At 48.7% G+C, this 27,013-nt stretch overlaps 1 protein-coding gene and 1 long non-coding RNA gene across 4 annotated transcripts in view; one reads left to right on the forward strand and one right to left on the reverse strand.

The window, feature by feature from the left end:
• PLXDC1 (plexin domain containing 1) overlaps positions 1-10,599 on the forward strand; it is an 84,447-nt gene extending 73,848 nt beyond the window's left edge. Inside the window, exons 12-14 of one of the 2 annotated variants that reach the window (XM_055388268.2) lie at positions 5,234-5,269; positions 7,711-7,871; positions 9,769-10,599. In XM_055388268.2, the coding sequence (XP_055244243.2) occupies positions 5,234-5,269; positions 7,711-7,871; positions 9,769-9,888 (317 nt within the window). In that variant the 3' untranslated portion in view covers positions 9,889-10,599. The remainder of the gene's footprint in view (positions 1-5,233; positions 5,270-7,710; positions 7,872-9,768) is intronic. The other variant, XM_055388269.2, reaches the window with a different exon arrangement.
• LOC109026854 (uncharacterized) overlaps positions 1-20,955 on the reverse strand; it is a 35,115-nt gene extending 14,160 nt beyond the window's left edge. Inside the window, exons 1-5 of one of the 2 annotated variants that reach the window (XR_008680150.2) lie at positions 20,815-20,920; positions 16,523-16,614; positions 14,173-14,297; positions 5,128-5,252; positions 4,386-4,651 (exon numbers count right to left, since the gene is read on the reverse strand). This is a non-coding gene — a long non-coding RNA (uncharacterized lncRNA). Of the gene's footprint in view, positions 1-4,385; positions 4,652-5,127; positions 5,253-14,172; positions 14,298-16,522; positions 16,615-20,814 lie in introns of both variants that reach the window. The other variant, XR_010133810.1, reaches the window with a different exon arrangement.
• Between the last annotated feature and the right edge of the window lie 6,058 nt (positions 20,956-27,013).

The raw sequence follows: 27,013 nt of genomic DNA on the forward strand, positions 1-27,013 counted from the left end.
ACTCTACTCCTGGGCTCTAACCACCATACTGGCCCACATCAGGGCTACAGAAAATTCACTGTGAAGAGGGGAAAAATTAATAGCCCAGGCCAGTGCCAGGTATTTTATGTAACTTATCTCAGCTAATCTTAATAGCAGTCCTCACAGAACCTGAAAAGGCTCATCCCTGTAGCAGGTATGAACTCAGTCCATACACTCAGGCGTGAGAGAAAGGCTGCCTTGTTTTTCTGTAAGTTCACCTGGCTTCTCACTTTCAGGCCCTGGAGTGATGGATGGGGAATTCCACCTCAGCTGTCCATCCACCCTGACTATTCAGGTCTTGCAATCTAGGGGCTTCCCTGCTACCTGGAGGCCTGGGGGTCTTGGTTGAAGTTGCCAGAGGTCCATCCCCGTGAATGCACCAGGCGGTGTCCCAGGAAGCCTTGTGCAGGCTCCTCCGGTCCTAGGCCTCAAATCTCTTCCCTTTCTCCCATGCCCCCTCCAGGATTCTGTAGCTATGTCTGAGACATTCCTCTCCCTTATCCTTTTTCAATACCCTGCATCTCAGCCAGGCACAGTGGCTCACACCTGTAATCCCAGCACTTTGGGAGGCTGAGGTGAGCGGACCACTTGAGGTCAGGGGTTTGAGACCAGCCTGACCAACATGGTGAAACCCCGTCTCCACTAAAAATACAAAAATTGCCCGGGCGCGGTGGCTCACGCTTGTAATTCCAGCATTTTGGAAGGCCGAGGTGGGAGGATCACGAGGTCAGGAGTTCGAGACCATCCTGGCCAACACAGTGAAACCCATCTCTACTGAAAATACAAAAATTAGCTGGGCGTGGTGGTAGGCGCCTGTAATCCCAGCTACTCGGGAGGCTGAGGCAGGAGAATTGCTTAAACCTGGGAGGTGGAGGTTGCAGTGAGCCAAGATTGTGCCACTGCACTCCAGCCTGGGTGGCAGGGCAAGACCCTGTCTCAGAACAACACAACACAACACAACACAAAACAAAACCCTGCATCCAGCTTTGAAAGCCCCTTCCCCTTAGGCTAAGACTGAAAGACTTGTGGGTTCTTTACAGCCTCCCCTGAACCAAATATCTGCTTGAAAGGAATAATGGCAAGAAGGAAAGGAAAGAAGAAAAAAGTTAATATTTTAAAACATTATTCAGCCGCGATTTTCTTCCCCCTCTAACCCTATGTTAGGATTTTTTTTTTTTTTTTACTTTTTTTTTTTTTTTTTTTTGAGACAGGGTCTCACTCTTGCCCAGGCTGGAGTGCACTGGAGTGATCATGGCTCACCACAGCCCCCAACTCCTGGGCTCAAGCAATCCTCCAACCTCAGCCTCCCAAGCAGCTCGGACTGCAGGCATGTACCACCATATCTGGCTAATTTTTAAAAATTTTTTGTAGAGATGAGGTCTCACTATGTTGCCCAGGCTGATCTCAAACTCCTGGGCTCAAGCGATCCTCCTGCCTCAGCCTCCAAAAGTGCTGGGATTACAGGCCTAAGCCCCCATGCCTGGCCCATAGTCCTTTCTTATAGATAAGGAAAGAGGCTCGTAAAGCCGCAAAGTAGGTTATTCAGGGTTATGGGAGGGGTAAGTGGTGAGATGTTCTTTCCACAATGTCCCCTTTCTTTTTTCTTTTTTTTTTTTTTTTTTGAGACTTAGTCCTGCTCTGTCGCCCAGGCTGGAGTGCAGTGGTACAATCCCAGCTCACTGCAACCTCTGCCTCCCAGGTTCAAGCAATTCTCCCACCTCAGCCTCCCAAGTAGCTGGGACTACAGGCGCACACCACCACACCCAGCTAATTTTTGTATTTTTAGTAGAGACGGGGTTTTGCCATGTTGGCCAGGCTGGTCTTAAACTCCTGACCTCATGTGATCCACCCACCTTGGCTTCCCAAAGTCTTAGGATTACAGGCGTGAGCCACTGCACCTGGTGTGTCCCCTGCCTTTCTAAACGTTACCTAGAAAACTAGAGAACAAGGTCAGTGACCCATGGACCTGGCTGGGGGGAGGTTGTGGAGGAGAATGAATGAATGATAGAAAGCACCAGCATTTGTGGGGACCAACTATATGCCCAGTAGGGTGCTAAAGTAGCGCATAAATTAACATTCAGTCCTCCTAACAATCCTGGATCTTGATACTGTTATATCCCTGTTTTATAAAGGAGACACTAAGGCTCAGAGAGGCAGATGACTTTCCCAAGGTCACACAGCCAAGAAGGGATAGAGTCAGGTTTCATCTAGCTCCAAAAGCAGAGATCTTTCCCCTCAACGCCACTGACTCCCTTGGTGCTGAAAGAAATGGAAAACGGTCTATGTGAATTCAGGGTCAGGGCAGAGTAGCAAAGTGTGAAAAAGTGAGGCAGATTCCGACAGCTCCCATTACTCTGAAGTTGCTCTGGAATAACAAGGAGCTGGCACTGAGAGCAGAGCACATGGTGGTGCTGCAGGGCATTCAATGAAAAAGAAGCAGAGGCTGGGAGAGGAGGCTTACGCCTGTAATCCCAACACTTTGGGAGGCTGAGGCAGGCGGATCACTTGAGCTCAGGAGTTCGAGACCAGCCTGGGCAACATGGCAAAACTATGTCTCTACAAAAAATAAAAAATTAGCTGGGCGTGGTGGCGCACATGTGTAATCCCAGCTACTCAGGAGGCTGAGGTGGGAGGATTGCTTAAGCCTGGGAGGTTGAGGCTGCAGTGAGCTATGATTGCACCACTGCACTCTAGCCTGGGTGACAAAGTGAAACACTGTCTCAAAAAAAGAAAAGGAAAGAAAGAAAGAAAAAAGAAAAGAAAAAGAAGCAGAAAGAAACTTTGCCCTTTGGGGAGTTGGTGACAGAGTCCAGGGTTAACCTTCCAGTCAAAGAAAGCTCCTCCTACAAGGAGGTAGTCCCTGATTAGTTACTGCCAGCTAACCCCCTAGGCTTACTGAGGGCATGTTCTGAGCCCAGCACTGGGCCAGGGCAGGGAGGGGTGCTGCAAACACACCCTGCCCCACCCAGAGGGTTTAGCCAGACAGTGTCTGGTGGAGGCACAGTGTCAGAGGCTAGAAGGGGGTATGTGGTGGCATGGGGAGCCCAGGGCACAGCACTTGGGGGCCAAGCCTAAATCCTGACTTGTTATTACTGAGCCCCCTGGGCTGTCCTACAGCCCACCATGTAGGTCCTCTGTCCTACAGAGGTAGCGAGTTCTGTTTGCCAGTTTTATTATCTGTGTGCATCCCCTGCCAGCTAAGGAATGGGTCTCATTTCCGTGTTTTGTGTAGTGGTTCCCAACAGAAAACATTCATTAGAATAAAAAGTGAAGACAGTTAGGGCTCTATGTCCTTCCAGTCCTGGAAGAGGTGGCAAAGATTCTGAAGTTACATCTATAAGAGAAAAAACTTTTTGGAGGGTGGAACAGGATCTTGCTATGTTACCTAGGCTGGACTTGAACTCCTGGGCTCAAGGATCCTCCCACCTCAACCTACTAAGTGCTGCAGGTACATGCCATTGTGCCTGGTTTATAAGAAAAAACATTTTTAATGATGACTTCCCCCTACATGCCCAACTTGCAAGGCATCTTGGCAGGACAGTTTGAGTCACTCTCCTGCCTGTGTGGTTACAGCCCACACACGGAGACTTGCAGAGGCAGGTGTGGGATAGTCTTTCCCATACATTCTATGAGGGTACAGGCTCTAACAGGGAGATTGAATGAAGGGACCCAGCACTCCAGCCAGAGGGGCCTGCCTGGGCAGGCAGAGGTAGAAAGCAGCAGGGCAGGAGGAGTGGGAGACATGGGGCCTGGATTTAAGAGCTGTTCACTTGCAGTCAAACGCTACTCACTTAAATGAACCAGATGACCTCTGAGTGGCAAGTAGCTGTCACAAAGCCCATGCATTTGATTGCAAAGAGAGACAGGCACTCACCCAGAACAACTGTGTGCAGAAGGGCTTATCTTATAAGCAACAGAACAGAACACCTTGATAGCCACAAGAAGTGACAACTAACAACAGAAAATGACCACTCATTTGATCAACATTGCATGCATTTCTTCCTGTGTGAGTTCTCATGTGATCCATTAACTCAGGAGCCAATGTGCATTACATGGAGCCCCAGCAAGATGGCAGCTGGGAACCAGCCCTTGGTGAGTGGGAGAGAGGCTGCGTGGGCACAGTGTGGCCACCTTCAGTCACTCTGGGAGGGACTGGCAGTGGGCGGCACTGTGTCCTTTTGTCTACCAGTGGTAGGTGCAGACTGAGCTATAATTGATTTTCAATGGTCTAGATTTGCAACAAGTTGATTCAAATCAAGTTAATTTGCCCAGTGATATTTAAGTTCCTTTGCTTAGTTTTCATGAATCAATTCATTGTTTTCAATTTGCAGTAACGAAATAGATTCAAAGTTGTGTTTAAATACCTTGTTAGGCCAGGTGAGGTGGCTCTCGCCTGTAATCCCAGTGCTCTGAGAGGCTGAGGTAAGAAGATTGCTTGAGCCCACGAGTTGGAGACCAGCCTGGGCAACACAGTGAGACCTCATCTCAAAAAAATATTTTTTAATTAGCCAGACGCAGCTACTCGGGAGGCTGAGTTGGGAGGATCACTTGAGTTCAGGAGGTCGGGGCTGCAGTGAACTGTGATTGTACCACTGCACTCCAGCCTGTGTGACGGAGCAAGACCCTCTCTCTAAAATACATAAATAAATAAATAAAGTTCAGGTGCTTAGGGCAAGAATCTTCAGTCATTTACAGCATTCTCCTGACATGGAACTCTTGCTTTTCTTTCCCCATAAAAATCTGCATGGGAAGGAACCACAGGAAGGGTGGACCCTTGAAACTTACTTAGAAAGCCACAGGCTACAGGCCTCGAGATATAGACAGAAAGTGGGTTGGGACTCTCTCCTGCACACTGCAGCCCCAGGGAGTCTCCAGGCTGATCTGACCTTGTGACACATACAGCCCCTCTTCAAACCCTTACACATCTCTCTGTCGCCCCGCAGAAGAACGTGCATGGCCTCCTATTGCTCTCCAGGCAGCCGGCCCTCCACTCCCAGCCTCATGTCTCACCAGTCCCCGCTCATTTACTCCCCAGCCTCCAGCTACACTCAACTGCTGTGTGACTTGAGCAAGTCTCCTCCCCTCTCTGAGCCTCAGTTTCCTTACCTCTAAAATGAAAGTTTGGGCTGAACTTTCATCCCATCTGGACTCAGAGTGACAAAGGCTGTAATGATTCCACTAATCTCGCTCCTTCTGTCTTCTCTCTTTGAAGATGACACCAAGTTGAATCCCTATGCAGGAGGAGACGGTGAGTACAGAACTGCCTGCCCTCAGCGTCAGACCCAGCGCCTCTTGGACCCACCCCAGAAGAGGGTGCAAGCAGTCGCCTGGGCTATTTTTATGAGTGCGGAGAGGGAGCAACGGCAGCCTGAGCATCCCAGACCTCCTGCTGGGTGGGGAGGCAGGGGGGCTTCTGGGCACAGGTGCCCTAGATCGAAGGAACATGTCTACCCTAGACATTTCTCATCTCAGCCCTGAACCTCCTGTGGTTCTTCTCCTGGCTCTCTGTCCTTGAATATTCACTGCCCAGAAAGGAGTGGGAGGAGGGGAAGGACTGAGCCAGGGCAGGTATAGGTGGGGCCTGTGGCCATCCCGTCTGATCCCCATGGGCTCATAGTCAGCAAGGGGTGGAGAGCAGCTTCTCTTTCCTCACTCAGGCTGGCAGAGGACATAAAATTGTCCACTACAATTTTTGCAGGATGCCAGAAGGTGGGACTCCCTGCAGCCTCCTAGGATTACCTAGAAGGATAATCTCCTTTCTGAGGGTGGGAGCTGCCCCCACCTCCCCTGCCCTTTGCCCAGAGCCAGCTCAGGCCTTTGCTGCAACCTGTGCAAGAGTAGAGATGAAAGTGCCTTCCAGCTCCGGGGACTGGAGATTGTCATCTGGGCTTCCAGCAGGAGAGGAAAGATTATTAATGCAGCACAGTGTGATGGTGTCCCCCAGCAGAGGTGGAGCCATTGCTCCTCCATAGGCAGTGGGTGTGTGTGTGTGTTGTGGGGGTGGCTGGGCCATAATCCCCTCGCTGTGCACCATGTGCTCATCAGCAGAAGCCCTCATCATCAAATCATCAGAGCCACTGCAGGCTGCGGGCTGACTGCCATCCAGGTCAGGGGAGGCTCACCTGGGGCATTTCACCTCAGTCCTCCCACCTGTTGGCAGACAGAGGCCCTAGCCATGCCCTGGAGTGCCCCAGGATAGTTTCTCTCCTGGGTGTCCTCTGCTTACAGAGTGCAGAGCAGAGCAAAGGGGATGGGGAAGACAATGGTTCTGAGTGCATGCAACATCCCATTAAAACTTGCCACCCCTAGTTCCCTCCCAACCTACCCACTAGCTATTTAGGAAGAATGCAACATTTTTGTTGCCAACCTGCTCATCTGTCTTCTCTACCTCATTATCTCCACTTTCCTTTAGGATAGGGTGAAGAGGCAAATAGCCACCCAAGGTAGTGTCAGGGAACTAGGTTTTTTAGTGGTGGGCACTGAATTTGTGTGTCTGTGGGGAAATCACTTAACCTCTCTGTTATTTCCATTACCTCAGTCATGCACAAAAGGGGTTGAGCTTCCAGTTCTGTGGAAAATACTCTTTCCCCCGGGACGTATTTCAAATGCCTAGGATGTTCTCAGAGGGTGACTGTTGGCTTATTAGCTTCCAGAGGACCTAGATCATTCCATAGACTTTCTTTGAGCTTCTCTGACGGGCCTGTCAGTTTTGTTGTTTTGTTTTGTTTGAGACGGAGTCTCACTCTATCGCCCATGCTGGAGTGCAGTGGTGCGATCTCGGCTCACTGCAACCTCCGCCTCCTAGGTTCAAGCTATTCTCCTGCCTCAGCCTCCTGAGTAGCTGGGACTACAGGCGCGTGCCACCATGCCTGGCTAATTTTTGTATTTTTAGTAGAGACAAGGTTTCACCATGTTGGCCAGGCTGGTCTTGAAATCCTGACCTCAGGTGACCTGCCTGCCTCGGCCTCCTAAAGTGCTGGGATTACAGGGGTGAGCCACCGCGGCCAGCCCCTGCCAGTTTTTCTAAGAGCTGAGGACACAGAGTTGAATAAGACATCATCCTTGCCCTGCAAGAGGTCACAATCTGGGAGTGGACAGTGATAGGAAAAACTATGGTCATTTGCCATCATAATAGCTAATACTTATTGAAGTCATCCAAAATGGGAGACATGGTCCTCAGTGCTTGACATGGATCATCTAATTTTAACCTTCACAATAACCCCATTAGGTGGGTATTATTATCCTTGTTCAACAGAAATGATAATGAAGACACAGAGAGGTTATATAATTTGCACACGGTCACACAGCTAGTAAGTGGCAGAGCATAGATTTCAACCCAGGCAGCCAGATTTCAGATCCCAAACTCTTAACCCTCCGATGCCCTTTGTGAATTCCTTAATAGCACTTATGTAGTGGCACAGATATCAGAGAGAACTTCTCTTATGATCCTTATTAGACATTTGGGGCAACTTTTACATGATTTTGGAAAACTACCCAGATGGTGTCAAGAACATGAATGCCTTACTCATAATGATTCCAACTCCCACCCAACCTCTTCCTGTATTGGATAAGTGGACCCAAAGGCTCTGTCGGCTTTCATCTCTGAGACTTTGTTAGAACCCAAGACCCCATGGTTCGATCTTCCCTGCTCCCCTGCAGCCCCTGTCTGCCCTAATGATCTCTCCACAGGCCTTCAGAACAACCTGTCCCCCAAGACAAAGGGCACTCCTGTGCACCTGGGCACCATCGTGGGCATCGTGCTGGCAGTCCTCCTTGTGGCGGCCATCATCCTGGCTGGAATTTACATCAATGGCCACCCCACATCCAATGCTGCGCTCTTCTTCATCGAGGTCCGTGTCATCTGTGGCCACAGGGCTCCTGTCTGCTTCTGCGTCAGCGTCTCCTGGGCCATTCGGTTCCTGCCTTTCCCCTTCTCCCTCTCCCCTGCCACATACCTTAGAAAACTTCGTCCACCCCATCCTGGCACATTTCGAGATGGCTGGCGCCCGTTAAGTCCTGCACCCTGATAAATCAGCACCTCAGAACTCCCTCGGCCCTCCTGTCCTGTGGAACAGCCCCTCTGCTTTTGTTCCCCCATTTGTGAAATCAGAAAAGAATCCCCAGAGGAAAGAAAGAAGGCCACAGTGCCACATAGTGCTCATCTAGTGGCTGTGCAGCCTATCTCCAGTGATTTATGGTCTCTCATGCCCAAATACCAGGCTCAGTACTTGCTCAAAGCCATGAGGGAACCAGGGTCTCTGCCTCTTTTGCCTACTGATACCTGCTTTTAAGGCTAAAATTGAGGGGCAGGTGCAGTGGCTCCTTCCTAAGATTCTAGCACTTTGAGAAACCAAGGCAAGATTACTTGAACACAGGAGTTTGAGACTAGCCTGGGCAACAGAGCGAGACCCCGTCTCTACAAAAATTTAAAAAATTAGCCCAGCGTGGTGGCACGTACCTGTGGTCCCAGCCGCTTGGGAAGCTGAGGTGGGAGGATCCCTGGAGCCCAGTGGTTTGAGGCTGCAGTGAGCCCTGACCATACCACTGCACTCCAACCTGGGCAATAGAGGAGACCCCATCTCTAAAATAGAAATAAAAATAAAATAGACGAGCCAAATAATGATAAAAGCTGCCCTCTGGGAGCTTTAATTGAGGATACTAAGTTTTGAATGTCTCAATTCTGAAGAGCCAGCCTGAGGGGCAGCATGGGATGTGAGGCTCAGCCCCCTTCACTCGGGGCTGCAGAGCTCAGCAGCTCCTGCCCCCAGTCCTCCACTTCTGGCTTCTTACGAGTTCCCCACAGAGTGCAGCAGTGGTGCCTCTGTGACCCTAGTTTCCTCCACGTGGGTCACAAGCCCACCAGCCTCATTAACCCACAGGCCTAGGTCATTCCCCCAGTTTCTTAGGAGGCTTAGTCATTCTGAAGTCTTAGCCTACCTGGGTAACACCTGGGAACTGCAGATCCCTGGGCCACAAGGATTCTGATAGGGCAGGTCTAACGCAGGCCCAGGAATCTGCATTTTATTTATTTCGAGACAGTCTCACTCTGTCGCCTAGGCTGGAGTGCAGTGGCACAATCTTGGCTTACTGCAGCCTCCGCCTCCTGGGTTCAAGCAATTCTGGTGCCTCAACCTTCTGAGTAGTTGGGACTACAGGCACATGCCACCACACTCAGCTAATTTTTGTATTTTTAGTGGAGGCAGTGTTTCACCATGTTGGCCAGGCTGGTCTTGAACTCCTGGCCTCAAGTGATCTGCCCATCTTGGCCTCCCAAAGTGCTGGGATTACAGGCATGAGCCACTGCACAGGCCAGAATCTGCATCTTAATAAGCCCCCTGTTGACTCTGATGTGGATCCTGTGCTACCTTGGAGGGTTATCTTGGCATTTTCAGAGCCTCAAGCATCATGCCAGCCATCTCTGAGCCACTCCCTCACATTGCAGTCCTAGGTCTCCACTTGGTGTATTGCTGAACCTTTCAGCTGTGAGTTCTGCAGACCACACAGTGAAGGATAAAGTGTCCTCCTTCCACCCTCTAGCTTCCGGCAGGTTTCCCAGTGGTTGGGAGATCACAGCACGGAATATTTTAGGGAGAGGGTCCCTGAAGGTCAGTTGTGTGGCTCCTGGTAGGCCCAAGTGCCCCAGGGCCCTTGTAAGAGACAGTCTTGGTTGGCTCTGTCGCTCAGGAGTATGGGGTCCCCATGGGGGCGGGGGCATGCCCACTTACTTTGCCTCTGTGCCTTCTGCAGCGTAGACCTCACCACTGGCCAGCCATGAAGTTTCGCAGCCACCCTGACCATTCCACCTATGCGGAGGTGGAGCCCTCGGGCCATGAGAAGGAGGGCTTCATGGAGGCTGAGCAGTGCTGAGAACACCAAGTCTCCCCTTTGAAGACTTTGAGGCCACAGAAAAGACAGTTAAAGCAAAGAAGAGAAGTGACTTTTCCTGGCCTCTCCCAGCATGCCCTGGGCTGAGATGAGATGGTGGTTTATGGCTCCAGAGCTGCTGCTCGCTTCGTCAGCACACCCCGAATATTGAAGAGGGGGCCAAAAAACAACCACATGGATTTTTTATAGGAACAACAACCTAATCTCATCCTGTTTTGATGCGAGGGTTCTCTTCTGTGTCTTGTAACCATGAAACAGCAGAAGAACTAACATAACTTACTCCATTTTTATTTAAGGGGCCTTTACCTATTCCTGCACCTAGGCTAGCATAACTTTAGAGCACTGAGATAAAACGCAAAAGCAGGAATCATGCCGTTTGCAAAACTAACTCTGGGATTAAAGGGGAAGCATGTAAACAGCTAACTGTTTTTGTTAAAGATTTATAGGAATGAGGAGGTTTGGCTATTGTCACATGATAGACTGTTAGCCAAGGACAAAGAAGTTCTGCAAACCTCACCTGGACCCTTGCTGGTGTCCAGATGTCTGCGGTTGTCAGCCCCTTCCTTTCCCCCTGACCTAAACATAAAAGACAAGGCAAAGCCCGCATAATTTTAAGACGGTTCTTTAGGACATTAGTCCACCATCTTCTTGGTTTGCTGGCTCTCCGAAATAAAGTCCCTTTCCTTGCTCCAACTCCTTGTCTCTCAACGTATTGGCTACGACGCAGCAAGCAGAATGAATTTGGACTCAGTTACAGGCTGTCAATGGTCTGCTCTGTGGCAGTCTCAGAGCCTCCCCGACCCACTACCTGGAGATAGCCAGATAGCCAGATGCCCTGCTCCTGGCCACCTTTAAAGCCCCTGCATATGACACAGGTTAACTAAAGTCAAGATTGGGGCTGCTGCATTCCAGGTTCCCTAGACTCACAAGCTGGTCCTTGGCCAGGTGCGGTGGCTCACGCCTGTAATCCCAGCACTTTGGGAGGCTGAGGCAGGCGGATCACCTGAAGTCAGAAGTTTGAGACCAGCCTGGCCAACATAATGAAACTGTCTCTACTAAAAATACAAAAAATTAGCTGGGTGTGGTGACGCTTGCCTGTATCCCAGCTACTCAGGAAGCTGAGACACGAGAATCACTTGAACCTGGGAGGCAGAGGTTGCAGTGAGCTCAGATAGTGCCACTGCACTCCAGCCTGGGTGACAGAGCGAGACTCCGTCTCAAAAAAAAAAGAAAGCAGATCCTCATGGCTATAGAGTTGGCATTTTAGCCCCAGCTTCTGTAGCTCTGAAAGCCTAAAGAAGGTATTCTCTCCATCTGTTAAACACAGTATAGTGGCTCTCAGCCCTTGGGGCATGTTATCATGGGAGGGAAGTCAAATAAGAGGAGAGAAAAGAACTCAAGGGGCAAACTGCATTTTTAGGCTTTGCTCTCTTACCTTGCCCTTTCTACTCAGAACCAATAACTTCTGCATCAAAACATGTTATAGCCTGCATCAAGGGCTTTACCCCAACCTGCAGCCCAGCTTTCCCTCGGTGAGCTTGCTATGCGCAGCCACATTTACCATGTGGGGCTCCCTATTCTGATGGCCTGTTCGGTGCCGGGTTTACTCACTGGCCTATTCTGATGTCAGTGCCTGTACATACCTCCAAAGGCAGGACTTGCCTGATAAATATTTTTCCTCCTCTGAACTGGATTTTATAGGCATTAAAGACAAGTCGGGTGGCTAGAGGGCTCCTTGAGACATACCTAGCAGGGAACTGAAGGTGGATTCTGTTGAGAGGCAAAGCACCTGAGTGGTTGGGACACAGGCAGCTGGCATGGGAGGGACTTTTTTTGAGACAGGGTCTCACTGTGTCGCCCAGGGCAAGGATGCCCAAAGACACCAGGTTGGAGAGGCACCTGCCAACTACTTGCTTTCCCTGGAGCCTGCATGTGCCTGTGGGGTGGGGAGGCCTAGGGGTCTACGGCTGCCTGAGATGGGTGTGCACAGTGTGTGAAGTACCTACCTCCTTGCCTTGCTGGACTGTCAGCCAGTCGCAGGGCCGGCCACAAGACCCATGTCTCCATCTGGTCATACTCCATAGCTACCAAGTTAACCTGCTCTAAACTTTGGAGAACTGGATCTGTCCAATAAACGCTTATTTGGCCAAGCCTGATGGCTCGTGCCTGTACTCCCAGCACTTTGGGAGGCCGAGGTGGGAGGGTTGCTTGAGCCCAGGGGTTTGAGACCAGCTTGGGCAACAACAACAAAAATGCCAGGTGTGGTGGGGTGCACCTGTAGTCCCAGCTACTAGGGAGGCTGAGCCAGGAGGATCACTTGAGCCCGGGAGGTTGAGGCTGAAGTGGGGGGTCATAATCATGCCACTGTACTCCAGCCTGGGTGACAGAGTGAGACCCTGTCTCCGAAAAAAAAAAAAAAGAACGGAAAAAGAAATGCTTACATTGTCAGGGATCCTGTAGACAATCATTAACTCTATGAGATGCTTGGTTCTATTTTTTTGGGAGACTTTGTCCAAGTGTTTTGGCTTAAGAAATCCATAGGCCTCTCTTGGTGACACATCTCTAGTACTTTTTGTCATAAACAAACAGGCCATCTGCCGCCAAATACCTCCACTCCCCATGCCACTGACATCCTATGGGTCAGCCAGGCTTGCTTTGACTGAGGCCGAGGCATCTGGAACTTTCTCTACCTGCAGGGGCTAGCAGCAGAGGCTTCTCCGCATCACCACCCCTTCCTCCACTCCTGACATTCTTTCCCTTCAGGGATCCAAAATGGTTGGCCGAGCTCCCAGTGGGAAAACGTGCGCTAGAGTTGGGGAGTGAGATGAGTGGTGCTGTCCATGGAATCAGGCCACAGCAGGAACTGCCCCACTGGCCATTTGAGACACACACAGGTGGTAAATGCTTTGCTGGTGGGCTGTGCTTCCCTCATTCAGAGAGCTCTGTTACAGCCCACTGTGTCCTTTAGAAGCTTGAAAGGAACCCAACTCTTTGCTGCACTGTCCTTTTTCTTCCTCAAATTCAGACCCTCCTTCCACCAGCACCCCCCTACTCCACCCTCAGCTCTTCCTTGCCTGGTTTATCAAGCAGAGCTGAGGCCCCACGTTTCCAACTCTGATTGTCAGTCTCATCTTCACAAAGGATAAACCACGGAGCAACTGGAAAACCATCAGCCAAGCGTTCGGATGAGTCTGGTTATTGGTCCACCCCCGACCAGATTCCCTTACACTTAACTCACTTCTTTCTTTGGCAATGACCCTCATGACATGTATAAATGGGTATGACTAAGAAGAGGCTGTGATCTAACATTTATTTGCTGCCATTTTTTACTCTGGGGAGAAGCAGCCCCAACTCATCACTGGGAAAGAACTCCCCCTGCAAACCAGCTAAATTTGAGAATTTAAACCCCCTGCCCCTAAAACTTCTCACAGAGCTGGGGAGTTGGTGGCAACTTTCCAAGTTAAGGTCTTGCTTAGAAAGTCCTTCACTACATGGCCAGGTGCAGTGGCTCATGCCTGTAGTCCCAGGTACTTGGGAGCCTGAGGCAGGAGGATTGCTTGAGCTCAGGAGTTCAAGGCTGCAGAGAGCTATGATCATCCCACTGCATTTGTTTAAAAATAAATTTTTAAAATTTGTGTGTTTTATCAGGGGTCTCCTGTACAGTGTATCTGTGTATGTTTGTGTGTGTGTTTGTATACAGCCTTGTTTAATGTTTTGAGCAATAAGATATGCACACACAGGTATTTTGTTGCTAAAGAGATTGGACAAGGTTGTAGCTGTGCTCAGGCTTCAGCTTGGTTTGTTAAATTGAGAGATAAACAATGACAAGAGCTGCCAGCCAACCACACTATTCAAAAAGCAAAGTGTTCACCACTAAAGCTAACCATTCATCTGGTTGCAGGCTAGGCTAAGGCTCTCTCTCCTCTAGTTCCTGGAACAGACTCACAGATTGGCATGAAGCACTGATCAGGGGCTGCACTCAGACTCCCTGGCCAAGCAAACCTACACCAGAGGAGTCAGTGTCACAGATATGATGCGGCCAATCTCTGTCTCCAAAAACCTACCTGAACTTAATGGTACAATTGAAAGATCTGGGGACTGGGGGCACCCAGCCTTCTAAAACACAATGTATTCATGTGTTTAGTGTAAACTCTGCATGGATTCTCAGTGTTAATAATAAAAGGAAGCATTCTTTTACAACTCCTGCTGTGTGCAAAAGAAAGTGCAAAGGATTTGGAGTGGCATTCCGAAGATCACCACACATACCTTGGTTCTGATGGCTGCTGGACTCCGACTTCTTCGCTGAGACATGACTGTGGGAACAGCCTCCAGCTATCTGCTCATCAGAGGTGCTTTCCTCAACCTCCTGCACCACCTCCAAGAGAAACAGCCTAAAAAGAAACCCCAGCTGTTTACTTATATTGGTCTGTAAATCCCTGGAAGTAAACCCCATGCATTTTTATCTACTGTCTGAGGACATACAATAAATCTGAGAAAGTCTATGCTGTCACATTTCTGGATGCTTTGCATTTGAACAACTTTAGCGGCCTCATTGTGTTTTTATTACTTTGTGGTTTTGCTCACAAAACATGGTTTAGCGAGCCAAAACAAAGAGAGGAAAAATATGAACACCTCACAGCCAAAATCAGTGATGCCACATTTCAGGCTCCAAACAAGCCAATTTATAAATAAACATGCTGTGTTTGCCAAATCAAGAGGAATGTGTTAAGAGAAGACAACATGAACTGATGGAGAAGGTGCTGAGCTGGACGGGGAGTGGGAAGGTGGGAGCTTGGCCTCAGCCCTGCCCCTGAGTAGCTGGGTGATGTGGACAAGTCACTGGACTTCTCTGGGCTGGCTTCCACCCCTGTGAAATAGGAGGTACTAGACTAACTGGTCTAAAGTGGGACCTGAGCAATCAGCTGCCTGGTCCTTTTTCAGGTCACACAGCAACTTACACCAAAGCATGCCTTTCTCTTTCATTATCCCGATAGGGTGACCAAATTGTTCTATCCAGGACTCTCCTGGTTCTAACACACAAAGTCCTGCATCCCAGAAATCTCCTCAATCCTGGGCACATTGGAATGTTGTAGAACCAAACCAGGTCTTCTCACCTGGCGCAATAACACCAGATGTCCACACCGAGACTTTGCAGCAATAGAGAAAGGAAGGCATTTGTTTGCAGGACTCCAAGCAAGGAGAATAGGGTGGCTTATGCTTAAGATAGGAACTCTTGATGGCTTGCAGGTAAGGATTTTTTTTTTTTTTTTTTTTTTTTTTGAGAGAGTCTCACTCACTCTGTTGCCCAGGCTGGAGTGCAGTGGTGCGATCTCAGCTCACTGCAACCTCTGCCTCCTGGGTTCAAGCGATTCTCCTGCCTCAGCTTCCTGAGTAGCTGGGACTACAGGCATGCACCACCACGTCCAGCTAATTTTTGTATTTTTAGTAGAGACGGGGTTTCACTATGTTGACCAGGCTGGTCTCAAACTCCTGGCCTCAAGTGATCTGCCCACCTCGGCCTCCCGAAGTGCTAGGATTATAGGCATAAGCCGCTGTGCCCAGCCACAGGTAAGGATTTTAAAAGGCAGGGGTAAATTTCAGGAAAGCAGATGTTACAGGTAAAATCATAAATCAATATATGGAAGCTATACGTTGGTTTGACCTAAAAAGGCAGGACGTCTCAAAGCAGGACCCACAAGTCATAAGGTGGGTTCAAAGATTTTCTGATTTGCGATTGGTTCAGGAGGCGAAGCTTTGTCTAGACATGTGGGATCAGCAGAAAAGAATGTTAGCTCTGGCTCATGGGCATGGCCTCCTCCAGGTCCCTCAGGAAGAAATTTAGAACAATGAACTATAGTCAGAGTCAGTCCTCAGCACCCGCTTATCTGAGGTCTACATGCCAGCGGATCCCTTTTGGAGGGGTCTGGGCTTCTGAAAAACAACTCAGGGACATACGTTAAGATGTTCTCTTTAGTTTGTAGAGAGGGGAACCAAATATCTCCTGGCTCTAACTTCCTCAGCTATTGTTTTAGACTACTATTACCTTCCTGCTTATCAAGTTGCTGATTTACTTCTCAGGGCTAGCTAGGATTTCCCTGAAGGAACTCAAGATTTTCCTTTATCCCCATGTGTGGGTGTCCCCAGCTCCCTCGCCATGTTTGGTCCCTCTACCCTTGGCACAGCCCTCCCACCCCATTGGCTGAAGAAATAATGATTTCAAGCACCTGGAAAGCACTTTAGAATATAGAACCTTGCTAGTTAAAGTCTGGTCCAGGGCCAGGCACAGTGGCTCATGCCTGTAATCCCACCACTTTGGGAAGCTGAGGTGGGAGGACTATTTGAGCCCAGGAGTTTGAGACCAGCCTGGGAAACACAGGGAGACATTTTCTCTCAAAACAAAACAAACAAACAAACAAACAAAAAAATTAGCTGGGCACAGTGGTGCATGCCCTGTGGTCCGAACTACTCGGGAGGCTTGGGCCCAGGAGTTCCAAGCTTCAGTGAGCCATGATCACGCTACTGCCCTCTAGCCTGGGGGACAGAGCAAGACCCTGCTTTAAAAAAATGTAAATCTGTATAATAAAGTGTGGTCCAGGCCAGGTACAGTGGCTCATACCTGTAATCCTGCTCTCTGGGAGGCCAAGATGGGAGGATGGCTTGAGGCCAGGAATTCAAAACCAGCATGAGCAACACAGCGAGACCTTGTCTCTACAAAAATAAATAAATAAATAAATAAAATAAAGTGTGGTCCAGCCAGGCAGCATTAGCATTCCCTGGGGTTAGCTGGAAATGCAGCACTCAGGCCCCCCAACCCCAGAACTACTGATTCCGAATCTGCATTTGAGCAGCTCCCCAGGTGACTCCTGTGAAGGGCATGAAAGTTTGAGATGCGGCCGGGCGCGGTGGCTCACGCCTTTAATCCCAGCACTTTGGGAGGCAGAGGCGGGCGGATCATGAGGTCAGGAGATCGAGACCATCCTGGCTAACACAGTGAAACCCCGCCTCTACTAAAAATACAAAAAATTAGCCGGGTGTGGTGGCGGGCACCTGTAGTCCCAGCTACTCGGGAGGCTGAGGCAGGAGAATGGCGTGAACCCGGGAGGCGGAGCTTGCAGTGAGCCGAGATTGCGCCACTGCACTCCAGCCTGGGCGACAGAGCGAGACTCCGTCTCAAAAAAAAAAAAAAAGAAAAGAAAGTTTGAGATGCACCATTTAGGAAGGCACCATTCTACCTACGTGATTGCAGCCTGTTGGAGAAGCACTGTTTTTCCATTTCCCAGATGAGGAAACTGAGGCTCAGGGAGGTGGCTTACTTATTTATTCACTTGATCCACATTCATTAAACGCCTGTGTGCCAGGTACCATTAAGTGACTTGCACAAGGTCACACAGCTAGTAAGTAGAGAAAATCGCCAAGTGCAGATTTTTGGATTCCCATCTGAGGTTGTTCTCTGTGTACCTCAGGGTGTTGCCAGAACCACATGGCCACAGTTTAATATAGAAGCAGATTATGGATTATGACAGACAGACTGCTCCAGGCCTGTAGAGATCCTCGAAGAGATGCCTAGTGATGACTTCAGATCCTCGCTCTTGGCTCACGAAACTGTGAGCTTACCATCTATTTATTTGCACAGTCCCAGGAGCTTGAGAATGTCCTAGTTGTTGCTGCCTCCTTCTCATCCCGCTGCTCACACTAGCGACCCTCCCACATGAAGAATTAGAAGTACTCCTCACAAGCCTTACAGAGCACCAGGCGATGCCTCCATCTAATTTATCTTCTTGGATGGAGGACAATGGATTACTTCCTTCGCCATGATGGGGCCGGAGGTGCAGGGAGGAAGGAAGAGGGGTAGAATCTTTACTTCAACTGTGAAATCCAAAGAGAAATTTTGTGGGGAATGATTTTTCTGATGTTCATAAAACATTTTTACATTTGGTCCCTAGAGATAGCTAAATTACGCCTACAGTTTTCCACAAAGCTAAAAGCACTGAAAAAAAAATCACCTGAATATGGGCCAATAAAATTTCATCATACCTTCCCAGAGTCTTGGGTTAGAACCTTCCCTTCCAGCTTGTCTTTCCCCTTTTTCAGTCTTTCCCCCTCAAAGTTTGTGTGGTTTTGTTTCTTTGTGTTTTGAGACAGGGTCTTGCTCTGTTGCCCAGACTGGAGTGCAGTAGCACGATCTCGGCTCACTGCAGCCTTTGCCTCCTGGGTTCAAGCGATTCTCCTGCCTCAGCCTCCTGAGTAGCTGGGACCACAGGTGTGTGCCACCATGCACGGCTAATTTGTGTGTGTGTGTGTGTGTGTTTCAGATGGAGTTTCGCTCTTGTTGCTCAGGCTGGAGTGCAGTGGCGCGACCTCGGCTCACTGCAACCTCCACCTCCCGGGTTCAAGCGATTCTCCTGCCTCACCATCCCGAGTAGCTGGGATTATAGACATGCACCACCACACCCAGCTAATTTTGTATTTTTAGTAGAGATGGCGTTTCTCCACGTTGGTCAGGCTGGTCTCGAACTCCCGACCTCAGGTGATCCGCCCTACTTGGCCTTCCAAAGTGCTGGGATTACAGGCATGAGCCACTGCGCCCAGTCAATTTTTGTATTTGTAGTAGAGACAGAGTTTCTCCATGTTGGCCAGGCTGGTCTTGAACTCCTGGCCTCAAGTGATACGACCACCTCAGCCTCCCAAAGTGCTGGGATTACAGGCATGAGCCATTGTGCCCGGCCTTAGATCCCATTTTTCATTAAGAGATGAAGATGCTGCTCTCAGCAAAACTGTGCACTGACTCTGCTCTCCTAAGGAACATTAAGCAATTCCAAGAGCCCCTCCTCAAGGCCAAAAGGGCAGCCTCCTGCAGGGCCTACCTTCCCGTTCTCAGAGCCTCCCTTTTCTCTTTTTTTTCTTTCTTTTTTTTTAGAGACAGGGTCTCAGTCTGTTATCCAGGATTCAGTTCAGCGATGCAATCATGGCTCACTGCAGCCTTGAACTCCTGGGCTAAAGTGATCCTCCCACCTCAGCCTTCCAAGTAGCTGGGACTACAGGTGGGAACCATCATGCCTGGCTAATTATTTTATTTTTTGTAGAGATGGGGTCTTGTTTTTCTGCCTAGGCTGATCTTGAACTCCTGGGCTCAAGCAATCCTCCCATCTGAGCCTCCCAAAGTGTTGGGATTATAGGTGTGAGCCACCATGCCCGGATGGAGCCTCCCCTCTCTACAGCTGCTGACACCCCTCTCTGTTCCCTGGGGCTCTTCTCCCCCAGGCCCATTACAGACTGAGCAGAATCCTCCCAGCTGTGCTCACTCTTCCCTCTGCCTCTGTAGACAAGCACTTAGCCCTCTTTAGCCGTGAAGAAGGAGCCACAACTAACAAAATTAGGCAGAGGTAAACATTACTTAAAACCAAAGGTCCTGGTCTACTGACTTTTGGCCTCTGGGATGGTACTGCTGGTGGTGCTGCTGGCAGCTCACATTTACTGGGTGTTTCCTATGTTCCAGGCACATTTTAGGAGATTTACTTGTATCGTGATCTATGGGGTGGGTGCTATTGCTACCTCTACCCTACATAGGAGGCCACTGAGGCACAGCGCAATAGGGAACTGTATTTTTTTGTATTTTTAGTACAGATAGAGTTTTGCCATATTGCCAAGACTGGTCTCGAACTCCTGGTCTCAAGTGACCCGTCCGACTCAGTCTCCCAAACTGCTGGGATTACAGGCATGAGCCACCGTGCCCAGCCTGATCTTTAAATTTTTTCTGTAGAGATGGGGTCTCACTATGTTGCCCAAGCTGAGATTTCTTAAAAAGGGACAGCATAAAATGACATGGGGTTTAGCATCAGTAGGTTTGCGTTCAACCTTAAGCTTCCATAATTCTTGTCAGGAACCTTAAGCAAGTCAATTAACCATCCTGAGTTTGAGTTTCTTAATCTAAAAAAACCTGAGAACTGGAAGATTAGTGTGGCAATGCATCTGAAAATATTCTGTAAACCAGAGTGCTGGACAAATGCTAATCTATTATTGAATTCAGCACTTCATTTCAGCGGAGCTAGGAATTCCATATTTGGAGCCACCTTGACAGGAGATGTCTGAAAAAGCTGCTTCCGGTGGCATGCCTTTTGGGCTCCGTGGACAGCCATTGCTGAATAAAACTTAATGACGCCATAGAAACCAGAATGGGCCACTGCAGCATTTGAGAAGACCCGGACTGAATACAAAAGGTCAAACTGGGAAAATGCTGTGAACAGTGAAAGCTGTGGGGTTGGTCCTACGCCAAATAAGCGCATGAAATCTCACGCCCAGAAAACAAAACCGCCCATGCCTTAATATTCCCCAAACCCTTCCTCGAGAAGGATGCAATTCAAAACACTTCCCACGTAACCAACAAGTTTTCTTCTTAAGATCCTAAACTTTAAGAAGTCCTAGAAGGTAAAATGTGCTGACTGGAGAGGTACCTCTCCGGGACTCTAAAAATCTGTTTGGGGTAGCTGTCTGCTGGGGTCCCCTCTAGAATTAAGAGTCCTTCAGCGGGCCAGGCGCGGTGGCTCACGCCTGTAATCCCAGCACTTTGGGAAGCCGCGGCGGGCGGATCACCTGAGGTCAGGAGTTCGAGACCAGCCTGGCCAACAAGGTGAAACCCCCCCCCCCGCGTCTACTAAAATACAAAATTAGCCAGGTGTGGTGGCGGGCACCTGTAATCCCAGCTACTCCGGAGGCCGAGTCAGGAGAATCACTTGAACCCCGGAGGCGGATGCTGCAGTGGGCAGAGATCGCGCCACTGCACTACAGCCTGGGCAACAGAGCAACAGTGTGTCTCAAAAAAAAAAAAAAAAAAAGAGTCCTACTCTGGAACTCCCAGTTAGCGGGTGGGCGGCTTTCTCCATCCCTCCCTCCACCCTGGCCCAGGCTCACATGCAAAGCGTCGGCCGTGGGTCCAGAGCTCAGCTCCTACACTAGCAAGGTTTTGTCACTCTTGGTGGGAACCGCAAAAGGTAGCAGATCCGCCATCCTCCCTTCACTGAGCCTGCGCGGCTAAGGCTCGCGCAGCACTGCGCCTGCGCAAGGCACGCCCGCGCTTTTTTTAAAAAAAGAGGCGCAGGCGAGGGGAGGGGCGGCGCCCGGATCGCTCCCTCGCCCCTCCTACCTGGGGCCGGCCTCTGAGCCTGTTCCTGTCCTCCAGCCACACCGCCACGATCCCTGAGTTTAGAACTTCCATTCAAGTGCATGTTTAGGGTACAGTCCCAAAATGGCCTGACAGCATGAAAGGGTAGGGACATGTTTATAGCAGCCAGTTTCATCTTCACTCCTGTTGGAGATTAGGGTACTAAGTATTAGCACTACCTACTGAGCTTGTGGGAAATAACCATGAAAGATGCAATCTTTTGACTTAAGAGGTTTTTTTTTTAAGGAGTTTAACATATTCAAATAAAAGTATAAGTCACTAAGCTATTAACAGTCTAGCATGAAATCCTTAAAAAGAATTTCCTAGTTGTCCTACGTGATTCTGGTGAATTGTGTATGTGAACTTGTGGAGGTCAGATGATGTGGGAGATGGGAGGTTTGAATGAGAAGTAGAGATCAATTTTGAAAAAAAAAAAAAAATTCAAAGAATAGGTCCAAATTGGAGCTGATGGTGTCTGAGAGGGGTAGGTGTCATAATCAGCTACGTGGTAGAGCAGTGTAATCACCCGATGCGTTCATTGTACCCACCGCCCAGAAAAGCCGATTTACTGAGACAGCATTATTGAAATAGAGAAAGAGTTTAATAAGCACAGAACCAGCTAAATAGAAGACTGGAGTTTTATTATTACTCAAATCAGCCTCCCTGAAAATTTGGAAGCTAGGGTTTTTTAAGGATAGTTTGGCAGGCTGGGGGCTAGGGAGTGGGAAATGCTGATTGGTTGGGTCAAGGATGAAATCATAGGGTGTCAAAACTTGTGTTCTTGTGCTGAGTGAATTCCTGGTTGGGGGCCACAAGACCAGATGAGCCAGTTTGCCATTCTGAGTGGTCCCAGCTGGTCCACCAGAATACAGGGTCTGAAAAATACCTAGAACGCCAATCTTAGGTTTGTTTTTTTTTTTTTTTCTTGAGATGGAGTGTCGCTCTGTTGCCCAGGCTGGAGTGCAGTGGCGCAATCTTGGCTCACTGCAAGCTCCGCCTCCCGGGTTCACGCCATTCTCCTGCCTCAGCCTCCCCAGCAGCTGGGACTACAGGCACACGCCACCACGCCCGGCTAATTTTTGTATTTTTAGTAGAGACGGGGTTTCTCTGTGTTAGCCAGGATGGTCTCAATCTTCTGAACTTGTGATCCACCTGCCTCGACCTCCCAAAGTGCTGGGATTACAGGCATGAGCCACCGCGCCCGGCCCTTAGGTTTTACCATAGTAATACTGAAAGGAGTTAGTTAGCTTGCCTTAGGTAGATAACAAGGGAAGGGTCCCCAGAGAGCTCCCGGCCCACAGGTCAGTGCCTCATCCCCACATAACAGAAAAAGCAGCCTGGGAAAACATTCAAGCTGCAGGCACCCATAAGGGAACAGGCACAGGGTGTTGTGCCTGGAGACATGCCCACGGCTGCACAGATAGAAAAACCTCAGGTCCATTTGGATAAAAACTTCAACAAACTTCCATCTCACTCACATAAAGGAACAAGGTCTGGCATAGAAATGTCTTTGTCCTTTGTATAGTCAGCGGGCTCCCAGGACAAAGTTTCTTCTCCTTTTGTGGGCGTGGGTACAGTGGGCTCCAGTGGGTTCCAGTGGACACTCTACTTTCCTTTTTGGACTATAAGTTTGGCCTCTATGAATTATCACTTCAGCCCTTGATAGGTCCGGGGCCAAGCTTTCACTTCAGCTCCTGATAGGTCCTGGGCCAAGCTAAGCAGCATCTAGGAATCGTCATTTCAGCTCGTGATTGGTCCTGGGCCAAGCTAAGCAGCATCTGGGAATCATCATTTCAGCTCCTGATTGGTCCTGGGGCAACTAACCACATTCCTTCCCCTTCCCAGTCTTTAAAAACCCTGGACATCAGCCTCATAGGGGCACCCGTGCGGGACTCCCTTTCTGCTGGCAGAGAGCTTTCTTCTTTCGCTTATTAAACTTTCACTCTAACCTCACCTTTGTGTCTGCTCTCCTTAATTGTCTTAGAGGTAGGACAAAGAACTCTGGGGCGCATTATCTCAGACAAGGAGCGACTGTTAAATCTTGGTGCATTGCTGAGACTATAACAATGTTATGGGTTTTTGTTTTGCTTTGTTTTTAGACAGTCTCCCTCTGTTGCCCAGGCCGTGGCGCAATCTTGGCTCACTGCAACCTCCGTCTCCTGGGTTCAAGCGATTCTCTCCCGTCAGCCTCCTGAGTAGGTGGGGTAACAGGTGCTTGCCACCACACCCGGCTAATTTTTGTATTTTTAGTAGAGACAGGGTTTCACCATGTTGGCAAGGCTGGTCTTGAACTCCTGACCTTAAGTGATCCACACCCCCCCCCCCCTTCCAAAGTGCTGGAATTACAGGCATGAGCCACTGTGCCCAGCCTACAACAATGTTATCTATAGGAGCAATTGGGTAGGTTTGAAATCTTGTGGCCTCTGGCTACATAATTCCTGAGCTATAATATCTAATCTTGTGGCTAATTTGTTAGTCTTACAAGGGAGGTCTGATTCCCAAGCAAGGAGGTGATTTGTTTTAGGAAGGGATTATCATCTTTGTTTCAAAGTTAAACAATAACCTAAATTCCTCCCATAGTCAGCTTGGCCTGTGCCCAGGAATGAGCAAGGGCAGTTTGGAGGTTCGAAGCAAAATGGAGTCAGTTAGGTTGGAATTGTCATAATTTTTGTAAAGGCAGTTTCAGTAACACAAGAGGGAAAGTGGGTCCTACTGCTCTTTACTTTAATCCTAGAATGTCAAAGCCAGATGAGACCCTGCAGGACAAGTCTCTTGTGGTTTCTAAATAATGGTCCTCAGACCCATGCTGTGATAAAGTTTCCACCCCTACTCTACAAAATGAGGACAATATGGAAAATATAATTAGGTTTTTAATAATTTCATAAAATAAAATAGATTCCACTCCATTCTCCTACAAGAATGACCTCCCTTTATGAAAAGATGCTGATAAATAGAGGATAGTTGGATAAATATAGTTGCTTTAATGCTCTTACTTGGATATTATAATTAAAAATTTAAAATCTCGTTTAATTTTTTTTACACTTTATGACCTGTGAAAAACAAAAGTCTAGGAACCACTGAATAGTCAAATCTCTCCTTTTATGGTAGAAGCAGTTAAGGCTCAGAGGTAGAGAAATGAGGGGTCCAAGATAAAACCCCAGCTTGGTCAGACACTACTGATGGTGGCTTTATGCTGGATATTCCTTCAACTGTCGCTTTTCTGCCTTTGCCTTTTCTTTAAACATGTTCTACTCCACATCAGCACCCTCCAAGCAAACCAGATCCTGTTCAGAGAAGCCTTTTTTAAAATCATCTAGATCCTAGCCTATTCTCCCAAATTACCCCCAAATCATTGTCATCTGCCACTATTTCTCCATCCGATCACTACTTTCTCCACCCCAACACCAGACCCTTAGCCTCACCCATTGCCTACTTCTGAGCTTTCTGTTTTACTTCAAAAATTGTTCTTCGGAGGAATTTTTGGACGCCAATACTGTTTCAAAGCAATAATTACGGATTTTATTATACATTTAATAATCTATTGTAATGTTTGTGGATGTCTCTGCTTCTCCACCTAGATTATGAACACCTCAAGAAAAATAGTTCTGTTTTATCTTCCTTCTCGTACCTAGTACACTCCTACTGTCTTATGTACTCAAATATACATAGAATTAGTAATGAATAAATTGTCACATTCTTTGCAGAGTGAATGCTTTAATATTTAAAAAAAAAAATAGAGATTTGTTTATTGTGGTCCTCTTGGTTTGCAAATGACCAACAGGAACCAGGGGACTGGGTCCAGATGGGAGCAAGGAGGAAGCCAAGAAAACCATTTATTCCCGGGGCTCTGGTCAGTTTTACTTGTAAATGGGAAGGGAAGAAAATAACATGAAGTGGAGGCAATAGGAAGAAGAAATGAAGAATCCCTGAGTGAGAACAGGAGTCTTGGACTGACTCCGTGGTGCACACACACCCTGTTTCATCGCAGGCAGCATCCTGTCAGCCAGTAGGAGAGTGGCCGGCCCGAATAGTGCAACCTCCATTCTACCCTGTGGAGAAAAAAGACATGGTTCTTGCCTCACACTCAGTAACTTCTCCACACATGTGACCCAGTTCTTACTGAGTCTCCCATGTAGAGCAATGCCCAGAATCCCCTTCATTGCTAGCCTTCTGGCCTTTCCTCCACTGGCCTTCACATAGAATAATAATCTCCAATCTCATCCAGGTCACTGCAAATGCTGTCAATTCATTCCTTTTTAAGGCTGTGTAGTATTCCATTATATACATATATCACAGTTTCTTTATCCACTCGTTGATTGATGGGCATTTGGGTTAGTTCCATGATTTTGCAATTGTGAATTGTGCTGCTATAAACATGTGTGTGCAAGTATCTTTTTCAAATAATGTCTTCTTTTCCTCTGGGTAGATACCCAGTAGTGGGATTGCTGGATCAAACGGTAGTTCTACTTTTAGTTCTTTAAGGAATCTCCACACTGTTTTTCTTAGCGGATGTACTAGTTTACATTCCCACTAGCAGTGTAGAAATGTTCCCTGATCACCGCACCACGCCAACATCTGTTTTTCGATTTTTTTTTTTATTATGGCCATTCTTACAGGAGCAAGGTGGTATCACACTGTGGTTTTGATTTACATCTCCCTGATCATTAGTGATGTTGAGCATTTTTTCATGTTTGTTGGCCATTTGTCTATCTTCTTTTGAGAATTGTCTATTCATGTCCTTAGCCCACTTTTTGATGGGTTTTTTTTATCTTACTTTGTTTGAATTCATTGTAGATTCTGGATATTAGTCCTTTGTCAGATGTATAGATTGTAAAGACTGAAAATCTGGGGCTATTTCTGTCACTGAGGGAAGGTATGTCCTTCCCCTAAACTAGGTGTATGCTGCTGAGGGGGCAGAGGCCTGAATTCTTCCATCCACCGCCTTCAGGTGTCAGGCAGTTTCTGCTTGGACAAGATGGCTACCCTGGTGGGCTTGTTTCCTCTCTGGTCTCTTGTTCTGTCTCACTCCACAGTGGCCTGAGCTTGGGGCCATTCTTTTGCTTTTCTCATCCTCCTACCCCCAGAGCTGACAGATTCAGCAAATAAAATTTACAAGATCCCCTGTTAAATTAGAATTTCAGGCAAACAACAACTGACTACCCCACACTAACTCAGGAGGGTCGCTCAGAGATAGGTGTCGCTGAGCCTCGGGAAGCAGGAAGCTCCATCCTTGCCCATTAAGCCCCCTCTCGGGGTCCCCTCAAGGAAGACAGTGGCTGCAGAAGGTGTGTTCGCATCCCCTTTCACAGCCTACCTCTCTCCCATCCCTCTCTGACCCCGGGTTCCAGCTGGCTCAGGAATTTCTGGGAGGACCCGTAGAACAAGGCCGTCTGCAGTAGGAGCCTCCTCTTCCTCGCCACCTACGCTTCAGCCCTGTCTAACTAATAGCTCTCCGTGTTCTAAAGAAGGTGGGAGTGCCGGGCCACCCCAGCCTTCTGGAACCCCAGTTCTGTAACATCGCCCATCTCCTGGAAATACACTGGTTTTAACCATGCAAATTGGCCAAACGTCAGGCAGAAATAGCAGCTGGGCCTGGAAGGACAGGTGACATCTGTGAGGAAAATGGCCAGGCGGGACAGAGTGGAGAGCACTGACTCTTCCCTTCCTGTCTGAGAACAGCACTGCCTTTGGGGGAACTCCTTCCCTCATGGGGCTTTAGCGGGGGCTGCCAGTCCCAGGGCCCTGTCCCCCACCACTCCCCCCATAGGCATAGGAATGCTTGTGTGCCAGTCACTACATTTGGAAGTGGAAGCAAGTAAAGCTACTCAGCTTCTCACAGGAAGCCTGTGGGTGCTGGGCCAGAGTACACAACCCATCTGAGGCGCTAAGCCTCCGTGAAGAGGGAGTAGAGTCTGGATGGGATTCTAGTCCCACGGTTCACCCTTTCTG

This window comes from Gorilla gorilla, chromosome 4 (assembly GCF_029281585.2).
Source record: "Gorilla gorilla gorilla isolate KB3781 chromosome 4, NHGRI_mGorGor1-v2.1_pri, whole genome shotgun sequence".
NCBI classification, from domain to species: Eukaryota; Metazoa; Chordata; class Mammalia; order Primates; family Hominidae; genus Gorilla; species Gorilla gorilla.